This window comes from Vipera berus (genome assembly GCF_964194415.1).
Source record: "Vipera berus genome assembly, chromosome: Z".
Classification (NCBI taxonomy): domain Eukaryota; kingdom Metazoa; phylum Chordata; class Lepidosauria; order Squamata; family Viperidae; genus Vipera; species Vipera berus.
The window spans coordinates 111,834,017-111,855,608 of NC_138205.1; the positions used below are offsets into that span (position 1 = coordinate 111,834,017).

General features: G+C 38.1%; 3 protein-coding genes across 9 annotated transcripts in view; 1 reads left to right on the plus strand and 2 right to left on the minus strand.

The window, feature by feature from the left end:
• Positions 1-5,297, minus strand: part of LOC308677714 (protein adenylyltransferase SelO-like) — a 42,030-nt gene extending 36,733 nt beyond the window's left edge. Inside the window, exons 1-3 of one of the 5 annotated variants that reach the window (XM_081344356.1) lie at positions 5,072-5,297; positions 3,853-3,912; positions 2,524-2,578 (exon numbers count right to left, since the gene is read on the minus strand). The gene's annotated coding sequence lies outside the window, so the exon portion shown is untranslated. Of the gene's footprint in view, positions 1-2,523; positions 2,579-3,852; positions 3,913-4,782; positions 4,997-5,071 lie in introns of those variants that run through there. The other 4 variants (XM_081344355.1, XM_081344354.1, XM_081344357.1 and 1 more) reach the window with 4 other exon arrangements.
• PDSS1 (decaprenyl diphosphate synthase subunit 1) lies at positions 5,146-17,499 on the plus strand. Its single transcript, XM_081344362.1, has 11 exons — positions 5,146-5,398; positions 7,434-7,498; positions 8,713-8,842; positions 8,968-9,098; positions 9,709-9,854; positions 10,714-10,821; positions 10,916-11,025; positions 14,025-14,105; positions 14,255-14,368; positions 15,924-16,004; positions 17,161-17,499. The coding sequence occupies exons 1-11, from the start codon at positions 5,207-5,209 to the stop codon at positions 17,299-17,301; spliced, it is 1,299 nt and encodes a 432-aa protein (XP_081200488.1). The 5' UTR covers positions 5,146-5,206; the 3' UTR covers positions 17,302-17,499.
• Positions 17,500-17,702: 203 nt separating this feature from the next.
• Positions 17,703-21,592, minus strand: part of ABI1 (abl interactor 1) — a 101,050-nt gene continuing 97,160 nt past the window's right edge. For all 3 annotated transcript variants that reach the window (XM_081344361.1, XM_081344360.1, XM_081344359.1), the window contains one exon: positions 17,703-20,174. In XM_081344361.1, the coding sequence (XP_081200487.1) occupies positions 19,999-20,174 (176 nt within the window). In that variant the 3' untranslated portion in view covers positions 17,703-19,998. The remainder of the gene's footprint in view (positions 20,175-21,592) is intronic.

The following is a 21,592-nucleotide window of genomic DNA, read 5'->3' on the forward strand; positions in this document are numbered from 1 at the left end:
AAAAGATGGAAAGTTGCTACTTTATAATCTTTTTCTTTTTTCTTTTTCTATTTTTTCTTAATTATTCATTGCTCTGATTTTCTTGGTTTTTTTTTAATATTTGTATTATTTTTATCTTGTAAAAATTTATTCAATAAAAATTATATTTTAAAAAAGAATCAGTCCATTAGAGACCTCAATTAAGTTTTATCTAAATCAGATATGGGCAATCCACAGAATGTATAGGACTATCAACCTATTTTTGTAGCTCTCAAAGTATTTCAAGATTATGCTACTGCAATTTGTTAGCAAAACTAAGGATTTCTGGTACTGCAGTTTTTGTCCTTTTTTGCTACAATAAAGAAATACAGGTTATGTTTAATGTAGACATGTCAAACACAAGGCCAGGGGGCTGGATCCGGCCCGCGAAGTGGTTTCATGTGGCCCGCGAAGCCATCCTGGAAACAGTGAGGGAACAGCCCCCGCTGCCTTGGCCCTGGCCCTGGCCAGCCGGAAGCCAATGTACAATTTCGTGGTGGTCATCTATGCTGAAATACATTCAGTCTTAGCTCCACAAGGCCAGCTGGAAACAGTGAGGGACCGCCCCTTGCCGCATCGGCACTGCCCCCTGGGCGCACGCTGGGGAGGTATCACCCTTTGTGAGGAATGAAGAAATGCACCATCGCCTGGAAGTGGCCAGCATATGGCCCTGCCTATTTTGGGCAGGCTAGGGGCTGGGCAGTATTGCGCTTCTCTTCAGATTCATGCCACCCGGCTCAGCCTCTCGGCACTGTCAGGAAAGTGCCCCACTGCCTGCCAAAACCGGGCAGGCTGGGGGCTGGGCAGCATTGTGCAGGTAACATCGACTCTCATGCTGCTCATGGCATCCCCTCCCCCAGAACCCACCAAGCCGGATATGTGAAGTAGGCGAGGGCCATGTGCTGGCCACTTCCAGGCGATGGTGCATTTCTTCATTCCTCACAAAGGATGACACTTACCCAGCTGCGTTTCTTGCCTGTTTTTTCCCCTCCCTCATCTCAAATATTTTCCTACCACTCTGTTCTAGGAAGGAAGGAAGGAAGGAAGGAAGGAAGGAAGGAAGGAAGGAAGGAAGGAAGGAAGGAAGGAAGGAAGGAAGGAAGGAAGGAAGGGAGGGAGGAAGAAAGGAAAGGAAAGGAAAGGAAAGGAAAGGAAAGGAAAGGAAAGGAAAGGAAAGGAAAGGAAAGGAAAGGAAAGGAAAGGAAAGGAAAGGAAAGGGTCTGAGGGAAGTCCTGCCTTAGTCCTGCCCTGCTTCCCTTTCACCATCCCCTTGCCCCCTCCTCCTGGCCTATCCTGGGGGGTCTCCGATCCTATTGCTAAGGAAGCTTTGGATACAAAGCCAGGTCTCCTCACATGGAGAGGGAGCAGGCCTCCCTCTTGACTTTGCCCTCGTATCCATCATGAGCAACCTGGCTAAGGAGAGCACAGCAGCAGCAACCTTGAGGAGGAGGTAAGTGCAGCTGGGCGCCCCCTTGGGGAAGTGGAGCTGGGCTTAGTGCCATGGGTGCTTGATGGCTGGGCTGGGCATTTGACCTCCGTGCCACCGTCCAACCCCCCCCCCAAGGCTTGAGAGGAACAGTGAGGCTCCTCCAGTGGCACTTGCCCTGGTCCCATCTTCTTCTGCCAGAGACCCTCAGATCTGTCCCACTCTTGCCCAGGCCCCCATTGGCACCTTTGATGCGAATGATGTAGAGCTGGCCACCCCCACCCAGTAGGCCACACCCACCCTGCCCACACCTACCCGGCCTGCCAAGGGCCACTACAATGCTGATGTGGCCCTCAATGAAATTGAGTTTGACACCCCTGGTTTAATGAATATCAAAAGGCTAGGAAAGGTCTTCCAAAAATACTTTAACTAAATTGTTTCTCTTGTTTCAAATAATATACACAAAATAGAGGAATAATTATTTGATGATCCAAATGCACTGACTCAGAAAGTTAATTGGCAAAGGAAGAAGAAAGCTAGAATAAGACTGAAGGAAACAAAAGCTTTGACCTCTTAGAAGGGATATTATATTTCCAATTAGATATTTGAATATGGTTAAGAATAGATGACTGGAAATTGAAGTATTGTTATAACTAGATAGATAGGATTTGTAATCAGAATATAATATCTTGGCATGAAAAGGGAAATAAGAAGATGCTAAGAACTTTGAATAAAGGAAGCTTTTGGTTACCCAAAAATAACTTGTTCTGAAATTATAAATGATTGGGATATTTTGAACATGGATGGGGAATTAAAATTGAAAAAAGCAAAAATAGGATATAGACTGAATAAATGGATATTGAGTGCAAATGCAGTTAAGATATGCTTTTGTTATAAAAGATATTCTAAACTGATATTATTGACACTATTAGAAAAATCTAACAAATGCTGATAGGCAATTGTATATTTACTCACAACAATAAGAATTGTATTTGCTTAGTGTGGAAAAATGTCTACTACCAGAAGAAGAGAGGATGTACTGGAGGGTGTAATATTGGATTTAGTTTGAAGAAGCTTACATGTACCACGGAATCACTAATAGACTCAGTCATCACGTTGTCTGTTAGGCACTTGCTTGTAAAAACAGAAAATTAATATTTATTAAAAAAAGAAATGTAGGTTGTTATCAGGAAGTTTAATATTTTTATTTTACTTCTTTATTTGCCTTCCTGTCCAATCAATTATTCTTGTTAAATCAATTATTCCATTTTCCTGATATCCTTTCAAAGAGCACTGTAGACCAAATACCTCATAGTTTAACAACCACTTGTTCAGCAATTGTTCAAACTTTGGATGGTGCAGAACGGATGTTACTTACAGCCAATATTCAATGTTCTGGCCATAATATCCCTATTATCACATGAACGCAGGCTAGGTGACTAGTTAACAATTATAACAGTGCAGCATCCCACAGTCATGATTATCATTTGCAACCATCACTGCAGGCTTCTGATAAGCAACACAAATGGCAGCCATGTGACATTGTGCTTAATGATGGTCTGGGATTTGCTTAACAATAGCAATCAGATGTGCTAAAACTGCTGTCATTAAGTAGTGCAGTGACTTGATGTTGTGCTTTATGACCACATCACTTAGTGAAATAAATTCCTGTCTCAATCACAATCATTAACCAAGGACTACTTCTCTCAAAGTAGTTAAATAATCATGGTCATGGGCTGACCATGTATTTCCAAATTTCAATGATCAATTATTTTGATGTGCAATTTCTCCACCAGTGGCAATCTTTCCTGATGTTATTTTCAGTGGCTGTATCATGTTTTGGCTATATTTACCACTAAATAGCATTCTTATTTATCAATTCAAGCAAATTAGCAGTTTCCTGGCATAAAAATCATATCACCAAATGGAAATTGGGTAGTTTATAAAAAAAAATCTGTGCTCATATTCTGGATTCCTTTTAAGATGCTGATTTTTACCTTGACATAGCTTCACTAAATGAATTCAACTCTGAGGATCTAAGAGACAGTCTGCCTCACTATGAGACAAAAGAATGATGGTGATTGAGACAGTAATCTAGCAATATACTAACATGAACTAACCACAAAATGTGATCTAGATGGTCAAGTAACCATAGGAATACCTATAATTTTGGGATTCTTAAGAAATTTAATAGTTGAACACAAGCCAACCGTTCAACCATATTCATAATTTTAAAAGTAAAATGTAAGTTATATAACTTACATATCTGAATGTTAGAATTGAGAACTGGAATATCCCATTTTGAAGAATGAATTCATCCAGATGTTAAATGAGAAATACTCTCATAATTTAAAAATGAACTTAATTCTTTTCAAAATAATTTTATGCAAATAGGAAAAAAAACTTACCCTACTGGTTATAAGGATTGGATCCAGGTATGAATTTATTAATTATCTTTGAAGAGTATTCTAAAAATGAGAAGATGAAATATGTTTCTGTGTGGCCTACATTTAATGTTAACCTTTAATTAATTTTATAATGCTATCAATAGTTATTATATAGATCAGAGGTCCCCAACCTTTTGGGCATCAGTTACGTGGAGAGGTTTTCCACAGACTGGAGGGGGCATGGTTTTGTGTGCTGCCTGCATCCTGTGGATGGGGCTTTCCTTGTTTGTGCAGACCAGTTGCTGGCATGCCACGGCTCAGTACTGGTTCCCAGACCAGGGGCTGGGGACCCCCCCCCCCGATATAGATCTTTTCTCTCCCTTTTCTGTTAAGTTTTTCCTCTTTGTCATGTTTATCATCATAATGTATCCATGTTTTCCCCTTCCCTGTATAAACAGCAGTTATCTTTTTTCCCTTTTTAGCACAATACTTTTTGGAGTTCAGTTAACACATATACTCCCTTTCAAGATCTCGTCTGAATTGCAGATCTTAAACGACTAAACATTTGGTCTAATTTTTACACCTTGCTTCATCCATTTCCTTTTTTTTCATCAACAGATGTAAGAATTTCAGACCCTTCAAAAACTTTTAACATTCTCCTTCCTCTTTTCGATACGCAATTATGAATGCCCTACCTACTTATGGATCTAGGCTAGGGGATCTAGGCTAGGCTAGGGCAGTGGCCCAGCACAGAATCAACGAGGTATGCTTGTGTCCAAGAGTTAATTCCTAATTACACTGATAGACGCAGACGCTGACATTATTAAATTACATTATTAAAGACGCTTAAAAGTGGTGTTATTAAAAGATCCCAAAGATGAGCTTCATCCATCATTGTGACACAATCCTTCTAACCATCTTTTCTTAGAAATATATTTAGTCAGACTTAACTCTTTCCCACCTCTCTAATACAAATCTTAAGTGACGTGTGACAGAAGAACGCGATTCTATTCACGTGGCCGTTTGCTGGTACCAGCCTCGCCCATGGCTGGGGGCAACTCAGGCCGAGTTAAATCCAGATCTAATCACGACTCCGTCTTTCGCCAGAGAATCATGGGAGGACTGATCCCACCTCGCCTTCTTCTTGCACCACCCCGCCATTCCCTCCCTCCTCATAAGTCTCTCCGAAGCGTTTCCTGGAAATTGCTCCGGGAGGCGGCGTGGCCATAACCACACTCACGTTGCCCAAGGCCGGGGTTTCCGCGTCCGGGTCGCTGCCGCCGTCGCAAACGAAGCGATCGCGGGGTGGGCCTACTCCTATCTCAGAACAGCGGCAGCGAGAGGCGGCGGCCTCGCCTGATCTGAATCGGAAGCCATGGCGCTCTGGTGTCGGCCTCGCTGTTGTTGCTGTTCGTGCGCCGCTTCGTCCCGGACGGCGAGACTCTTGAGCAGCTTACGAAGCTGCAGTTTGGGTGGTGGTGGCGGTGGCGGTGGCTGTGGCGGCGGCGGCGGCGTCCCTAAGCAGCAGCCGGGCGATGGACTAGTGGCGCCAATGCTGAAGACAGCCGTAAGTAGCGCTGCACTTGGGGCGAATGGAGGTCACGAAGGGAATGAATGGGCGCAGCCATCGCTGGCGCCGGCGGAGGAGCCGATCCCGGAGAGAGCCCAAAGCGCGGGTGAAGGAAGGAGTTGCACCAGGAAGCGGGCTGAGGTGGGGGGAGCGCCTTTGGGAGCCTCCAGAAGCAGCCCAGCGCTTGCAAAGCAATGGCTTCTGCTAAGGCGAGCCACCGAAGCGACCCCGATGCCCTGAGATATGGGGCGACTGTAATAACCCAGTATCCCTTGTCGCTTGGGGGATGGTATTCTTAAGAAGTGGCGAGGGAAGGAAGAGAAAACGAGGAGCGGAAAGGGAAGCGTTTTCCTAGCTTGAGGCGTTGAATAAGGAAGTTAGTTACCCAAGCGCCTTGCCCGGCTAGTGCGCTGCAGAAGTGTCGGGGAGCAGCTGGCGAGAGATGTTGCCTGGGACATTTGGAGGGCACCGGATGGCAGATAATGACTAAAGAGGGGTTGCGGAGCCAGTAAGCACAGGCCAGAGAAAAGAAAATACAGTATTTCCTGCTGCATAATCCTGCTAGGCTAGGGTGTAAGACTGCAGCAAAATGTGGCTTGTTTGCTTCTCTTGGAGGTATCTTAAAAGGCTTACAAATTGGAAATATTAAATGATCTGCCAATGGGCATTATTCTCAATGGCCCATACTGGCTGGTAAATACGAGGCATGGATATTAGGTATGCTTATCACCACAAGTTGGCCAAAATATAAAAAAGTGGGATAAAAAGTATTGTTGTTGCTCCAACACACACCTAACTTTGAGAAAACTGTCTTTCAACCAGATTCATCATTTCACAAGTTACTGGCCTGTGCAAGATGTCAGAGATGAAATGGGCTTTTTTGTTTATTTGTTTTGCTCAGCCCACTGCATTTCGTTTTTAGATATCTGAACCCATTTTCACAATACTTGTTAAAACTATTCCTTCAGGAGAAATTATGGGAGGAGTTCATAAGTAATCTAAAACAAATAAAGAAATGAATAGATTTAATCTAAACATTTCGTTACCAGGCTAGGTAATGAAATGTTTGAAACCAATGCACAAGCTTGGACAATGAACCTTCACCCTCATCCTATACCTGAGCTACAGATATTCGCCATTATTACAGACTTAATCTAGTAACATTCTTTACAAAGTTTTCCAAATGAAAGAAATTCATTATGCTTCCCTGCCTTATCTTCTACTGTTGCTAAAACTCATTAAAACAAATCCAGGGAACTTTCCTCCCCAATTATGTGTATGTCGACCACTTGTATGCTACTCAACATCTCTGCAGAAAAGTGGATATAAGGGGGGAAATCTGTAGAGTGCTGATTTGTTTGTTTGCTGAGCTTCAAATACCCTATGCATATAAATTGTTTAATAAACCCCACTGACCTCTTAATCTAGATGGGGTTACTTAGGAATTCTAATCTTGTTCAGTCAACTAGCCTCATTCTGTCTTTTTCCCTTTTAGTATGTTTGCAATAAAAAATGCCTTGTCATAAAGATGACATAAAGATTTGCTCCTGTTCCTCCCATCAGTGGCACCAACTCATCTGCTCTCATGGCTTCTGCACACAACATCCACACACTCAACCACAACATTTAAGCATCAACCACAACATTTAAGCATCAGCTTGCTTGCATGGGGCTTCCGGCTCTTACCATGTCACATTCATTTGAAGTCTTCACTTAACTAATATGGTCCTGGGAATATGATGGCAACTGGAACTTTCAGGATTACTGTTGCACTGTGTCATGTCGCACTTTAAAACCATATCATTTAGCAACAGAAATTTTGATTCCAATTTTTTTTAATTCCCATTTATATCCCGCCCTTCTCCGAAGACTCAGGGCGGCTTACAATTTAAAGCACAAATCAATGTGCTTAGCAATTGCCACTCTAACCTGAGGAGAATCCGTAGTAACTTTTGTAACTCTTCTTAATTATGCATAAAGTAGTTCTTTAAAAAGTGGGTTATAAATAAATATCCTTTTTTTCTTTCTGCAGAAAACTAATTTTTTAGGGGAAAGACTGTGTCTATTTTTTCCAAAAATGTATAGTATATGTTGGCGGTAAGTTGAAAGCTTTCTACTGTATACATTATAAAAGTAGTCATACTAAAGTAGGTAACTTCAGTATCTTTTAAAGTTTGACTGTGAAGGATGTAACTGAGATATTAAATTGCATGCATCATAATATTTAGTCTTTTTCCCTGTCTTTTGACAGCTACACAAATTAAATATTCATTATAAACCATTAAACTGATATATAAGACCTTTTGAGAATCATCATGTAAGCAAGTTAATATAGCAGCTGAAGCCACCAGAGCAAATATTCTCATCTATTAAATTTCAAATTAAAAATTAAAATAGCCAGAATCACATAGGTAATTGTATGAAATGTGATGTTTCTGCCTGAAATTTTACAAAATAGTGAATGAGAAAGATAAAATCTTGTGAAACTGGGTGATCACTTGCAATTTTGGCTATTATGTTTATGATGTACACATATGTATATGTATGCATACCGGTAATATAAGGTACTTCGTGGTGATTTACTAATAATTGGTATACATCACCAAAGATAAGAAATTAATGCAGTGGGAACAGTGACTACAATTTCATATCTTGTATAGCATGTAGCTTGGCGCTAGATTTTTTGCTCTCCTGTTTTAGAGGAAAGAAAATAACCATGTAGAATGGAGTGCTTTTTTCCATTTGTTTAATTTAACACAACATAACAACTTTTGCTTTATTCTCCATATGCATGCCCACACAAAGGTACAATATTTTATGTATATATCAGATTTAAAAACTATGTCCCTCGCAGAGATAATAACTTAGTACATTTGAATAAAATGCCTAAGCTATTTTTCCTAGGGTTTTGATAACTTTATAGATCCAAACAGCTAGTCTTTTTCTATGATGTGGCTAATGCAAGATAGGAGTATAAGACTCAAAACTAGTAATTTTGCTGGATGGGAAAATAATTGCTTCTGAAGGTATCTTGGGTGCTTAATGCAAGCACAAGATGCACCCAAGATCTTCAAACTTAATGATTTTAGAAAACTTAACATCTTTCTTGCTTCTCAGTATTGACTGAATAATAGATAGATAATGTTTGTGAATAATTTTGTAGATTAGCTTGAAGAATTATTTCCTTTTGTGTATTTTCTTTTAAAAATTCAATTATTCAGGATAGCAATAGAGTTATCCTTCTGAGCAGGGATGACCAAATTGCCTCAGTTACAGGGATTATTTTAATATTTTATTTCTTCCCCAAAAAGTTTTGCTAGGTTTCAACATACAACAGTGCAAACTCATTGCTTTGGTAAAGCAGTCAGTGATGAACAATACAAAGATCCTTTTAAACTTGGAGGGAAAGACCTAAAAAATCTCTATGATGATATTAAAAAGGTAAATATGTTTTTGGTGAGCTAGGGTAAAAAGCTCTAATAGATCATTCTTTAGATGGGACTTTATAGTCATAAAGCAAATCTAGATTTGCAGATATAGAACAGGCTTTGTTTGACTTTCTGCAGGAATTACGGATTTCTACTACAGAACTTAAAGAAATGTGTGACTATTACTTTGATGGTAAAGGGAAGGCCTTTCGACCAATTATTGTGGCACTAATGGCCAGAGCATGTAATTTTCATCATAACAATTCTGGGTAAATATCTTTTATTTTTTAATTATTACAGCCAAAATTTGTTCCCATACAAAAGCAAATAATGACAGTAAGATTTAGCAGATATTCAATCTTGTATTTAATGGATGTCTCTTATTTAGAATAAAAGAAAATAATTTCTCACTACGTACGTTCCCTGTGCTACTGTGCCGAGTTACAGTAATTATTTTTCAAATTTAATTTTATACTTCCTCTTCTATATTAAATATGAAAGATATTTCATTATAAACTTACCAAGCTCTAAAATATTACTCATGAATACCATTTCATTATTAGCAGAACAAATGTTAGTAAATTAGCAAATTGAAACATGCCTATTTGCCATGTGATGTGATGTAGAGGTGGATAATTGATTTCAAAACTGTTGAGGCAAAGTTGAGGAAAGAAGAATGGAAAGGCAATTGTTAAGGCCAATGGATAAGTTCAAAGAAAGTTATTACAGAAAATAACTGGATATGGCAAGAATTTGCATGGTCTCCCAAATTTTTGAATCTGACTAGATATCACCTGTCTTTTTATGTATTGTTCAAGCTATTCTAACAGGGTTGACATGCTACATTTTTCTTATCCTCTTCCCACATCTCAATCTTAGAGAAGTGAAGGCAAGCCAGCGCTCCGTAGCATTAATTGCAGAAATGATCCATACCGCAACACTAGTTCATGATGATGTAATTGATGATGCTAATTCACGAAGAGGAAAAGTTACTGTTAATCAGATCTGGGGGGAAAGGAAGGCAAGTATTTTTTCTTAACTATAGAAAGTATTGTTGATGTGGGAATGCTACTTGAGTTATCTGCTACTTTAATCTGCATGACACAAAATGCAGCAATACAGCACAAGAAAGACACAAAATATATGTCCAAAGAAGAAAAATCAACAATCAGCGAAATACGTAAAGTATTCCAGAAGGATTGTTGATTGTTGATAAGCCCAGAGGTCTCTAACCAGGGACTGGGAAAGAAACAAGATCACAGCAGGTTGATTGAAGAGGATTAGGGAGGAAAGTGAAATAATTGAAAGCAGATATTAATTTTTGTTTTTCGAAGAAAGACAACTCTAGGTCTTGGCTGGATGCCAAAGTGTTTCAGTTAAGCTTTGTATATGCAGTTAACACTCCCACAAACATATATAAGGGAATTCAGTCGTCTTAGCTATGTGCAGATAATAGATGTTGATGTAATTTAATATAAAGAAGGTTCCTCTTGGCAGAAGATAAGAGTGGCACCTCAACCCTGTTACTAAATTTTCTCAAGACAAAGGAACTAGATGAAGTTTCTAGGAATGTAAAGCAGTGTTTCTCAACCTTAGCAACTTTAAGATGTATGGACTTCAACTCCTAGAATTGCTTTCCAATCTCGTTGTCTTATCATTCTGGCAAACCTATTCTAAATTTGAATTATGAAAACATTTTATATAACTTGAGGAAAAAATATAAAGTGTGTAAAGTTCTTTGTAATTGCATTTCTGATGTTGCCTTCCAGATTTATTTGTTGGTAAGTTCTCTGATTTGTATTTAAAAAAATGGTATGCAAATCTGTAAATTGAATAATGGTGCCAAATAGAGTATTTTAAAATCAATTATTCTTTTCCAGGCAGTCTTAGCTGGTGATTTCATCCTTTCTACAGCATCTTTAGTTTTAGCACGTATTGGGAACACAACTGTCCTTTCTATAATAACGCAAGTGATTGAAGATCTGGTGCGTGGTAAGGCTTTTTAGCAACATACCTAGAAATAACAGAATTTTCATTTCCTTGGCAATTAGTTGCTAAAACTATTGATCTTTTTTACCTCTTACAGGTGAATTTCTTCAGCTGGGTTCCAAAGAAAATGAAAATGAGAGATTTTCTCACTACCTCGAAAAAACTTTTAAGAAGACTGCAAGTCTTATAGCACACAGCTGTAAAGCAGTATGTACGTTCCATCTTTTCTGTTAATTTATCTTAATGTGTGGAGGAGACAGATTAGGAATTAGAAGATTGATCCATTTTTTCAACAAGCTTATCAATCTAAAGGCTTTGACAAAATGGCTGCAGTGGTATCTTCGGTTCATTTTCCAGAGAGAAAAATAGAGAGAAAATAACTTAACCGATACATTAAGCCTAATGAAAAAATGGGAGCTGAATTTGAAATACCAAGCAGTTATGATGAACTTAATTTTCTGCTTCATCAGTTTCAGAGAAGACATTGAAATAATTTGATTGAGCAAATAATGGTTTTACAGTTGTGCTATCAAGATGTTACTTAATACTTCAGTAAATGGAATTCTTTGAAGTTTCTGATTTGCCTTGTGCTGCATTATTTCAGGTGACTCCAAGAAGACAGCAGAAATACTAAACAGATATTCCCAATTTTTTTAATCCACATAATAATAAAGGAATCCATTATATAAGCCAGGGTTTAACCAACATTACACAGTACCTTAAAAGATTACAGATTGCACTAAACATTGCCTGCAATGAGAGACCATATATGGGCAATCTAATGGATGGAGCCTCAGTCCTGTCTTGCTGATCATAGGCATTCCTAATCTAGGATTAAATACAAGCCCTGTACTAGATGAAAAATTAGTATTAGATGAGTGTAGAACTTTGACTATAAATCCTTAAACCAATAGTATGCTTGGAAAATGAGGTCCTGGTAGAAAGCACCATTTTTTTTTCTTGCATGCTTGGGGAGGATCTCGCCACAGGGATTCATATCTTAGTGAATTCTGGATAGAGTTTATCGTGAAAAATAGAGCAAGTGCAAATATTTTTCAGAAGTGTATTTCATAGAGCAGATTGCGCAATTTTGGAATAACTTAGAACAGGGCATTTCAACCGGTGGTACGTGTACCACTTGTGGTACTTTGCCACATGGCAGGTGGTACAAGACTGCTAGCCCAGTGTAGCAGGGGAGAGGAATGAGCCAAAGCGAGTCAAACATGAGGAAGAGGCAGCTGCAGCTGCAGGACTATCTGGGCTGGCAGAAGCCCCAGGAGGCAGCAGGGCTCCAGCTCATTGGTGCTTCCAGAAGTAGCAGGACCTGGAGGTGAACTGAAGAAAAAGGGGGGAAGCACAGGAGAGGCTATAAAAGGAGGTGGTTTGGGCAGGAAAGGGGGCAAAACAAGACAACAGGGAAAGAGAAGGAGAGGTCAGCTGGTAAGGAGGAAATAGGGACAGAGAAGCAGCAGTTGTTGCTGGAAGAAAAGGTCCCCTGGTTCGTTTTCTCCAGCCAGGAGAATGCAATCAGCGCTGATGAAATGAAAAGCCGGCATGTCAGAAAGGAGGTGGGTTTATTTAGTTCTGGATCAGCTGGCAGCTTGACTGGATTACCATAATGATTTTTGTAGTTTTTACAGTGTTTTGTAATTCAGAGGCTCCTTTGTGTGCTTTGGTTATTGGAATATTTTAGTCTGTATTTTAGATTAGCAATGAGTCCAAAGTGTTGGCTTCTGTAGGTTTAATCCCTTTAAACAAATTTAATTAGTTTTACCTCTTATCTTGAGTCTGTCTATGGCTTTTAGAAAGTTTTCTTTGAAGGTAAATAGGTTTAATTTTAAAGCTAAAGCTTTTCGCAATTGCCACATTGACACCCCTGAGGCAGCTTAAAAAAAACATCAGGGAGTTTATGTGTTTATTTTGTGACCCTTTCTTGCTTTGCACTTGATTGCTGTGCCTTTAAGGGTACAGGGAAGGGATTTGTGTGTGTGTGTGCGCGCGTGCGTGCGCATTCTTACTATTCTGTGGAAAGAGAGCTAAGAAGGGCTGACCAGCTATCTCAGGGGTCTACAAACTTAGCAACTTTTAAGACCTGTGGATTTCAACTTCCAGAATTCCTCATACAGCCATGATGCCTGAGGAATTCTGGGAGTTGAAGTCCACAAAGTCTTAAAATTGCCAAGTTGAAGACCCCTGAACTAGCTGGTAGTGGTGCATATTAATACACATGGGTACATTCATCATACATTTGTTAGTGCAAAGGGAAAGTGATTCAGCAAAGGAATAGCCACCGAAGAAATTAAAACTGTACTTTTTTTCCACAGTTTGTAATATTTTATTAGATTATAGAATAAAATACAAAAATACAAAAGCAAATAGTAGGATACAGTGGGGAGGAAAATGGGGGGGAAAGTGAGGGGGAGAAGAGAAGAACAGACTTCCTCTGTTGCAATAGAAGGAAGCATTAACATTGAACCTCAACTTTTTACTTTTCCATAATATTATAAACTAGCCATTTTTATAACAACAAATGAATCTAATCAGTAAAACCGAAAATCCCACCCCCCCTTTTTTTTAGTCATCACGTTTTTATGACACCTTGCTAAGCAGTGGTGGTACTCAAATATTGTCATGTCCTAAAAGTGGTACAATCTGTGATAAGGTTGAAAAGCCCTGACTTAGAAGATTCTACTTTATTTTACAAGTACAGTTTAAAGTGCTAGTTTAAAGCCAAAATATTTGGTACCCTAAATACATAATGCCCAGCATCTGTCATATTAACCTTTCTGTAATATAACATAGGTTTTTGCCCTGCTGGTTATTTTGTGATTATACATCAACCTAGCTGTCTGATAGATAAAGAATATTAGAAAAGTTAATAAAACTGATGGTTAATTATGGGTCTGTCAGCATTTGTTGTAGTTTCTGCTTATATTACAATGAAATTTGATGATGACTGTAAAACTAACAAATCATTTTGCAACCATAATCTTATTATATGTGTTAGCCTGCAGTTATATGTGCAAATATATTAAATATTTCAAAATTAATCCATTTTTGGATATAAAGATATCTCTATTTCTTGTCCGTCTGATCCCAAAATTCTTTAGATCTTTAGACAGAATGAAGTTATTGATGTCTGCTTCTCTGTTGTTGGCCCATATGAATAATGGGAAATAACCAAAGATTCTTTTTTTCCTTTTCAGGTTTCTGTACTAAGCTGCCCTGATCCAAAAGTTCATGAAATTGCATATCTGTATGGAAAAAATCTTGGGATAGCATTTCAGGTAACATATAACAATGATGACTTCAAGACACAGAATTTTTAATCAATTAAAAGGGGGAGGTTTGGTAACATTTATACACGTATGCTTTACTTAGATCATTGCAAGGATATCTTGTAAACTTTGTATTGTATATTCTTTGTTTACTGTAGCTAGTAGATGATGTGCTGGATTTTACATCATGTTCTGAACAGCTAGGAAAGCCTACATCAGCGGACCTTAAACTTGGAATAGCCACTGGACCTGTCTTATTTGCTTGCCAGAAGGTATGAACAACAGAGACTCTACTTTTTCCCAAGATATTACATGTCTAGTTGAGTTTTATTGATGCTAAAATTTAGAAGTATTGTTGTGTATGCATGCTTTGAAGAAAAATAAGGAAGATGTAACTGATTTCTATTTATCCTAAGTCAAATTAGCAACACAAGGCATGGTTAGGTTTATTGACTGGATCCTTAAAAGTTAAAGGTAGATATCTGTCTGGGTTTGAATGTGCCATGATTTTACGTAGTTGGAAGTTGGATATAACTTTTATATTAATTGGGGGGAAGGGTTCAGTGCCTGATTCTTAAAGGCTGCCTGGACAGATCCCTATAATTTTTTTACCAACATTTTTCAGAAATAATTGCCTCCCTTCTAGGGCTGAAAGTGAGTGAGTGGCCTAAAGGGACACTTTGTGCCCAAGGCAGGATTAGATCTCCCGGTCTCCCTACATCTAGCCTGATTCTTTAACCACTGGGCTAAACTGGCTCTCAATTTGTGGTTTATCCATGCTTTTATAAAACAAACTTCATTGCCTTCCTGTATATAACATACAGTTAAAAACTGTAAAGTTGACAGCCCAAGTTTGAGACCCAGGCATCATGCAGTGGGGTAAGCTTTTGTTACTTGCTCCAGTTCCTGCCCACCTAGCAGTTTGAAAGTATGCAAATGAGAATAGATAAATGGATATCACTTCAGCGGGACAGTAACAATGTTCCACGCACCTCGGCATATAGTCACACTAGCCGTATGATATGGAAATGTCTTTGGATTATTCTGGCTCCCTTGGCCAAGAAACAGATGAGCAACGCTCCCTAGAGTCGGACACGACTCGAAAGAGGAAACCTTTACTTTTATATAACACACTAAGCCAATATCTGTCAAACCCTAGATGTGAAATCAATTTTACTTGTCCTTATTTTGCTAAATCATTCACTCCATTTACTGCATCTCATATGAAAAATTCACAAACTAATATAAAAGTGATAGCTACTTCCTTTCAGTTGTGCCTGCTACCTGATTGAATTCAGGGGACTGCAAAGATTTGAATAAGAGTAATTTTTTATTGTAATCAATAGGAAGGATACTAAAGCTTGTAAGTCCTGGCCAAATTACACTGTGGAAAAAGAAAGAAAATTCTTATCCAACTTTTGGGCCAATTTGTCACACATGCATACGCACAAATTCCATATAGAATCCACTGCTATATTTGTTTTTTTTTTCAAGTGACCATTTCTTTCCTAAATATATTATAATCCATTCTGGCTCCTTGAATTAAAGTGAAACAGACATTTTCAGTTCATCCACTCAGTTTTACTTTGTTTTTCTGCAAATTAAGAACTGTCAGATAACATAATCTCTTAATCTATCTGCATTTGAAAGTCTCAATATGCCGAGAGGCTTCTTCAGCAAGATTGCTTCCAATAAAATTCTGTATCATAAGAAGAAAAATATCCAACAGCTACAAAAATATTCATATGCAGCTGTGCCTGCATTTAGATTGTATCAGTATGCAAAGAACTGTCTAGGATGGGGGCAATAATATTTTCTCTGTTCTAGTTCCCAGAAATTAATGCCATGATAATGAGGCGATTCACTTACCCAGGTGATATCCAACGTGCCCAGGAATTTGTATTACAGGTAAGACAAAACCTTCATTAAAGAAAATTTGGTATACTCTTGTGATTTCACTTTTCCTTGCAGACCAAACATCAATAGATACAACATTGATTCAAGTACATCTGGTCTTCACTTAACAACCACAGTTGGGACCTGCAACATTATTGCTAAGTGAGACATCACATAACCACGATGCTTACAGTTTCACTTCCACTGTGGTCATTAAGCGAAACATCATGAAATGTGACTTGCAGTTTTACTATCAGCTTCTCTGTTGACTCTGCTTACTGGAAATGCAAGGACTGGTTATATTTTTCAATATTGTCGTAACTTCAAAAAATAACTAAATAGGTCAGTTGTTAAGCAAGGACTACTCTTTATGTTTTTAGTAGTTAGGAAAAACACATCATGCTGGCATTGACATCCTGTGTGTCTGATTCTAAAGTCATGAGATTCCTGTATAGAATCTGAATGTTCATGGAGAGCCAATGTGGAGTAGTAATTAAAGATTGGACTAGAAAATAGGCCCAAATTCAAGATCATCTTTAGCCATGAAAATTCGTAAGATGACTTTGGGCCAAATCATTTTCCTTTAGCCTAGTCTTATTCAAATGATTGCTGTATGGGATAAAGGGAAGTGATATATACGTTTCCCATATAAGTTGCCTTTAGCTCCTGCAGAGGTGTGTATCTAGCACAGTATTTTTCAAACTTGGCAATTTTATGATGTGTGAACTTCAACTCCCAGAATTCTTCAGCCACCAAACTGGCTGGGGAATTCTAGGAATTGAAGTCCACACATCTTAAAGTTACCAAGTTTGAAAAACACTGATCTGACAGATGATAATACTGAAAGTGGATCAAGTAAATATTGTGTTGGTAATTTATACAAGCTACTCTCAGCAGCCTGCCAATTTTCATATTAATGAGTTGTGTGTTGTTTAAGACTCAAGGACCATTTTCATAAATCATGGCATCCATGGTAGTATAAAGCACATTGGAGATAAGGAACATTTCAAAGTAGCTTACGTCTACATTTACCTTCAAGATGTATGGATCTATAAAATGCAGTTCTAAAAAAGAGTCAGCTAAACTTTCACAAAACCAATTGCAAGATGGGAAAGGAGCAGCTTTGTATGGTTCACTAACTCCTTTAATATTTTCGTCTTTTCTTAAGAGCGGTGGCATACAGCAAACAACCTACCTCGCCCAGCGTTATTGTCATGAAGCAGTGAAGGAGATTAGCAAGCTTAGACCATCTCCAGAAAGAGATGCCCTTATGCACCTGGCAGAAATTGTCTTGTCTCGAGACAAATGATCCTCTTCTTCCTCCTGGTGATTCTGGCAGCTATTTTACCAGACTGTGCCTAAACTGTTTCAGAACATCTTGGCTTGCTTCTGGTGGAGTTCTCTTTTTTTTTTAAAAAAAAGTTCTAGTTAAGTAACTAGGCTTATGAAATGCTTTTATTGAAGAAAGCCTTATGCAACAGTGAAACACAATCAGTCTGTTAAATTGGTAGCAGCACGTGGTACCTATGTTTTTAATGAAGAGGTTTCTTGTTTTATGTGGGCATTTGTTTACATTGTTCACTATTGATGCTGAAGACCACAAACAATAAAATACAATCAGTGTAATTAAATTATTTCTGCAGTTTCTCATGTGTGCTGGAGCTATAACCAACTCCTTGAATATTTAAATTGCCTATCAGAATTTCAAAGTACCCAGAAAATTAAAGAATGGTTTATTATAAAAGACTGTACATATTTGTTATAATTAAAACAGGTTATATACAAATCAAGAAGCGTTCCAATTTATAAAGGGAATACAAATAGGTTTCATTGGTTTGCTATTTGATGTCAGAAATAACATGTTAACAATCAGGAAAAGGCAAATAAAGCAATTAGGTTCATTTAAGGAACAACAAGGCAAGAGATCCTTCAATACTGAATGTCACACTACATAATATTGTTGTTCTTGTATTTAGTACACTTGCTTGTCATCTAATGCCCATTAGGACAGTGACTGAGTCCAGATAAATCTTTACTACACAAAGCAACACATCCCTTTATAATTCTTCTTGTGTACTGTCGAAAACCACAACTGTCGTCTGACCTTGTGTTCAAACTGTAGATGTTCTACTGCATACTAAAAGCCAAACGGGTTGCACGACAACCTATGTCTTTTTCTACATAAGCTGTTCTTGCTTTCTTTAGTGGGATGCCTGACTAGAAACAGTATTGCTATGGAAATACATCCCCGTTCTTAGGCCCACAAGAGCTGTATTCCTAGATACTCACTGTTTATAGTGATGTGAAAAAATCAGTAGAAATCCCCCAATGATGAAAATTTACTTTCAAGCAGGGCAAGAGACCTTCATAGTTTTAAACAGAACAGTCACTTGGGATTGTTTGTTTGCCCACCTTCTGCACATTTCATCTACTTTTGCAAAGTGTTATTAAAGTTCCTCTCTTAAGGCAGTTCTACAGCAAAAGGATGCCTGTTACAGGAAAATTACCAATCCAGCTGAAATTAAAAAGTGATTAAATGTTTACTTCACCTCTCTTATGGTACATCAGCATTATAAACTTGACCATCCTTGGCCACACTCTGGTAGCCAAGAAGAGAAACAGATTCCTGCTCTAAAATTGTTCCCAGATCACTATAACCTGGTAAGTGACCTGAAAAAGAAAACTACTGGGCATTTTAGCAAGCTAAAACAGCTTTGTTTTATACTTTCTCCCACCAGTCTTTTATTGATGTGCTTTCTGTTTCCAATAGTAGCTATTCAAAGTCATGGGTAGCAGTCTACAAATATATTTACTAATGAATAAGCCAAATAAGTGCAATCTGAATATATGGCAGGCCTGCAGAAGTGTACATTTCCCCTTATTAGGGTGTAAGATTTTGGACTTGCAATTAAACATGATCCTGTTGATAAAGGGGAGATTTGGTAAGTCAACATGCTTCAGTAGTGCTTTGCAAAGCAAGGCAAGCCAACAAAAGTAATGGACAAGACCTTTGGTTCATTTATGTATTTATGAATGGAAAAGTCAAATGCAATTTTACTCATTAAAAACTCAGGTACAAATTACACACACATCATAAGACCACCCATCTTTGATTCACACGGACATTTTTGATAGAGACTCAGGACTCACTGGAAGAGACTCTTAGTGAAAGTACTCCAGTAAAAGATTACAACAAATTGGAAGCATCTTGGATTTTCAGAAAAAAGTGTAATTCAATACATAAGTTTTTATGCATGCTTTTAAACAAATACTATACTTTGAGGATGAGCAATAGTCTAAATAAAGGTAAATGACCAGCATTATTAAACTTTTCAACCAGATTTAATGTTAGTCTTAACAGTTGTTAGTTTATCACGCTGTTGCACTGAGAAAAGAAAACAATGGCACGATTTGAATCTTGAGTCATTAAATAGTATATACCCTACTTCCCCAGAATATTTAGGCTGGTCGTAGAAAACAACGCATAGGTAAATAAGCATAATCAGTAATAAAGAATTCAGTTATTTGCAAAACAGAATAGCTTTTTCATGGAATGTTCTGTTTTTCCCTCTGAAATGGATCAATCCAATCATTCTGTGGTTGTATGTTTCCGGAAGTGTGTCTTCTGGAATGCAAACCGGTTTGTAGAACTTGTTTTGGAAGCAAAAGGTGTCTTGAACACCATGACTCACTTCATGATCCAAAAGAAAGACTTTTGGAAAAACAAACCTCACCCAGAATGTTCAGACTGGGCCATTCTGGGGAAAATACCAAATTTCTGAGAACCATTCCATTCTGCACAATCCTAAAATATTTGTTCATATTTGTTCATTTTACAAACTCCAGAAACAGATGCTTACAGATGAACATTCAATCATGCCATTTAAACAGTATGGCCTGGAAAGGATGTGCACATTTTAAGGAGTATTAAGACAAGTGTTAATTTACCCTTTGTAGATCATTATGGCATGACTGAAGGCAAGGCCTGACCTGGAAAAAAAAAGAATTAATCTGCATAGTGCATGATTGATTCAACATAATTTCCAGGAAACAGGCCAGTCACTCTGTTGCATACACCTTCATACCAACCGTCATCATTCTTCTTTATCACATAAATGATTGCACCCTCCATGAACGACAGCTCATCATCTTTGTCCTTTGTATAGTCATATATGGCAACAACTAGAAAAGTGGAAAGAGAAGCACCAATGAATTTCTTCACAAGTTGTTCTAAAATAACTTCTAGGACTTTCATGTCAGTTCAAATTTTTCCTTTTAGATTCCTCTCTCTCTCTCTCCCTCTCCCTCTCTCTCCCTCTCCCCCCCTCTCTCTCTCTCTCATACACACACAAACACACACACACACACACACACACACAGGTCACAGTGGGGAACATACCAAGACTCTTTCTCCTGTTTTCCCAATAAAAGCAACTCTGTGAAGTGAGTTGCGCTGAAAGAGAGGGACTGAGTCACCCATTTGGGCAGGACTACAACTCTTCACAGTTTCTTAGTTTCTAGGAAATAGCCCTTCACCATACAGAAATTTTATCTTGCTGGATAAGATAAAGTGGGTGTGTTACAGCCAGTATCAGATTGACTGAACAGCTGAAATGAGTTTGAAATGAAATTACTATTTCTGCATTCTAGCTTACATTCTGCAAACACAATATCCCAAATCTAATCCTTAACATTTCAAATAAAATGATCCTCAAAAGCTTTCTGGATCAAGCATTCAAAGCCTTATGGTGATTTCTGCATTCTGGATACTCCATATCAAACTAGATAAACTAAGTAGGTGAAAAGAAGCTCCATGCTTCTTCAAATTTACCCCTGCATAAGGAAAATAAAGCCCAATTGCCACCACCCACAAAATGTGGCATACTAACAATTCAATTTTCATTCTTGTTACAAACTTACAATCTCTCAAATGCTGTCACATTACTTTACTTTGGTTATTTTTCTAAAACCAAAAGTGCTGTTGTGTCAAAATTGGCTGCAATCTCAAAATGTGAGTGACCAGTGTATAATTTCTTTGAAAAAATAAATACTTGTTACAAGAACAGTGTAGATGCTTTGCTTCCATTGCATGCCAATTAAGAAGCAGGATACCTTAACTATATATTATTATTTTACTAAAATGAAGTGGCAAAAACAAGGCAATTCTAGTTTGAGGGCTCTTACTAATAAACTGAAATATGTTGCTGGGCTAACTACACGAAACTATACATTTTTTAAAACCACAATTTAACAAATCACAAAATTAGGATTCACACATCCTGCTAAATAAGCCTTCCCGAACTGGCGCACTCTCGAGGTATTAGGGCTTCAACTCCCAGATTCATCCATTATAGCGTAATTTTGAAAACTGTAATCCCATCACATTTAGAGGACATCATGTTGGGAAGGCTGTGCTGAACTAAAAATAAAACATTTTATGACTTAATATAAAGTACACAGCAGCTAATAACAGGGGAACATATCAACTATCAATGATATTCCTATTTGTGGATACTTAGCACCACTTCTGTTAGAGAGGAAGGATATTCAGATACCACGGGTGGAGACTGGTTAATCATAGGAAAAACTTTATACAACTG

Excerpts from the sequence above, each read along its gene's own strand:
- PDSS1 (XM_081344362.1), top strand. The coding sequence starts at position 5,207 with ATGGCGCTCTGGTGTCGGCCTCGCTGTTGTTGCTGTTCGTGCGCCGCT. Across the intron at positions 10,822-10,915 it reads GATTGAAGATCTGGTGCGTG|GTGAATTTCTTCAGCTGGGT; the intron begins GTAAGGCTTTTT and ends TACCTCTTACAG. Across the intron at positions 14,369-15,923 it reads TCTTATTTGCTTGCCAGAAG|TTCCCAGAAATTAATGCCAT; the intron begins GTATGAACAACA and ends TCTCTGTTCTAG.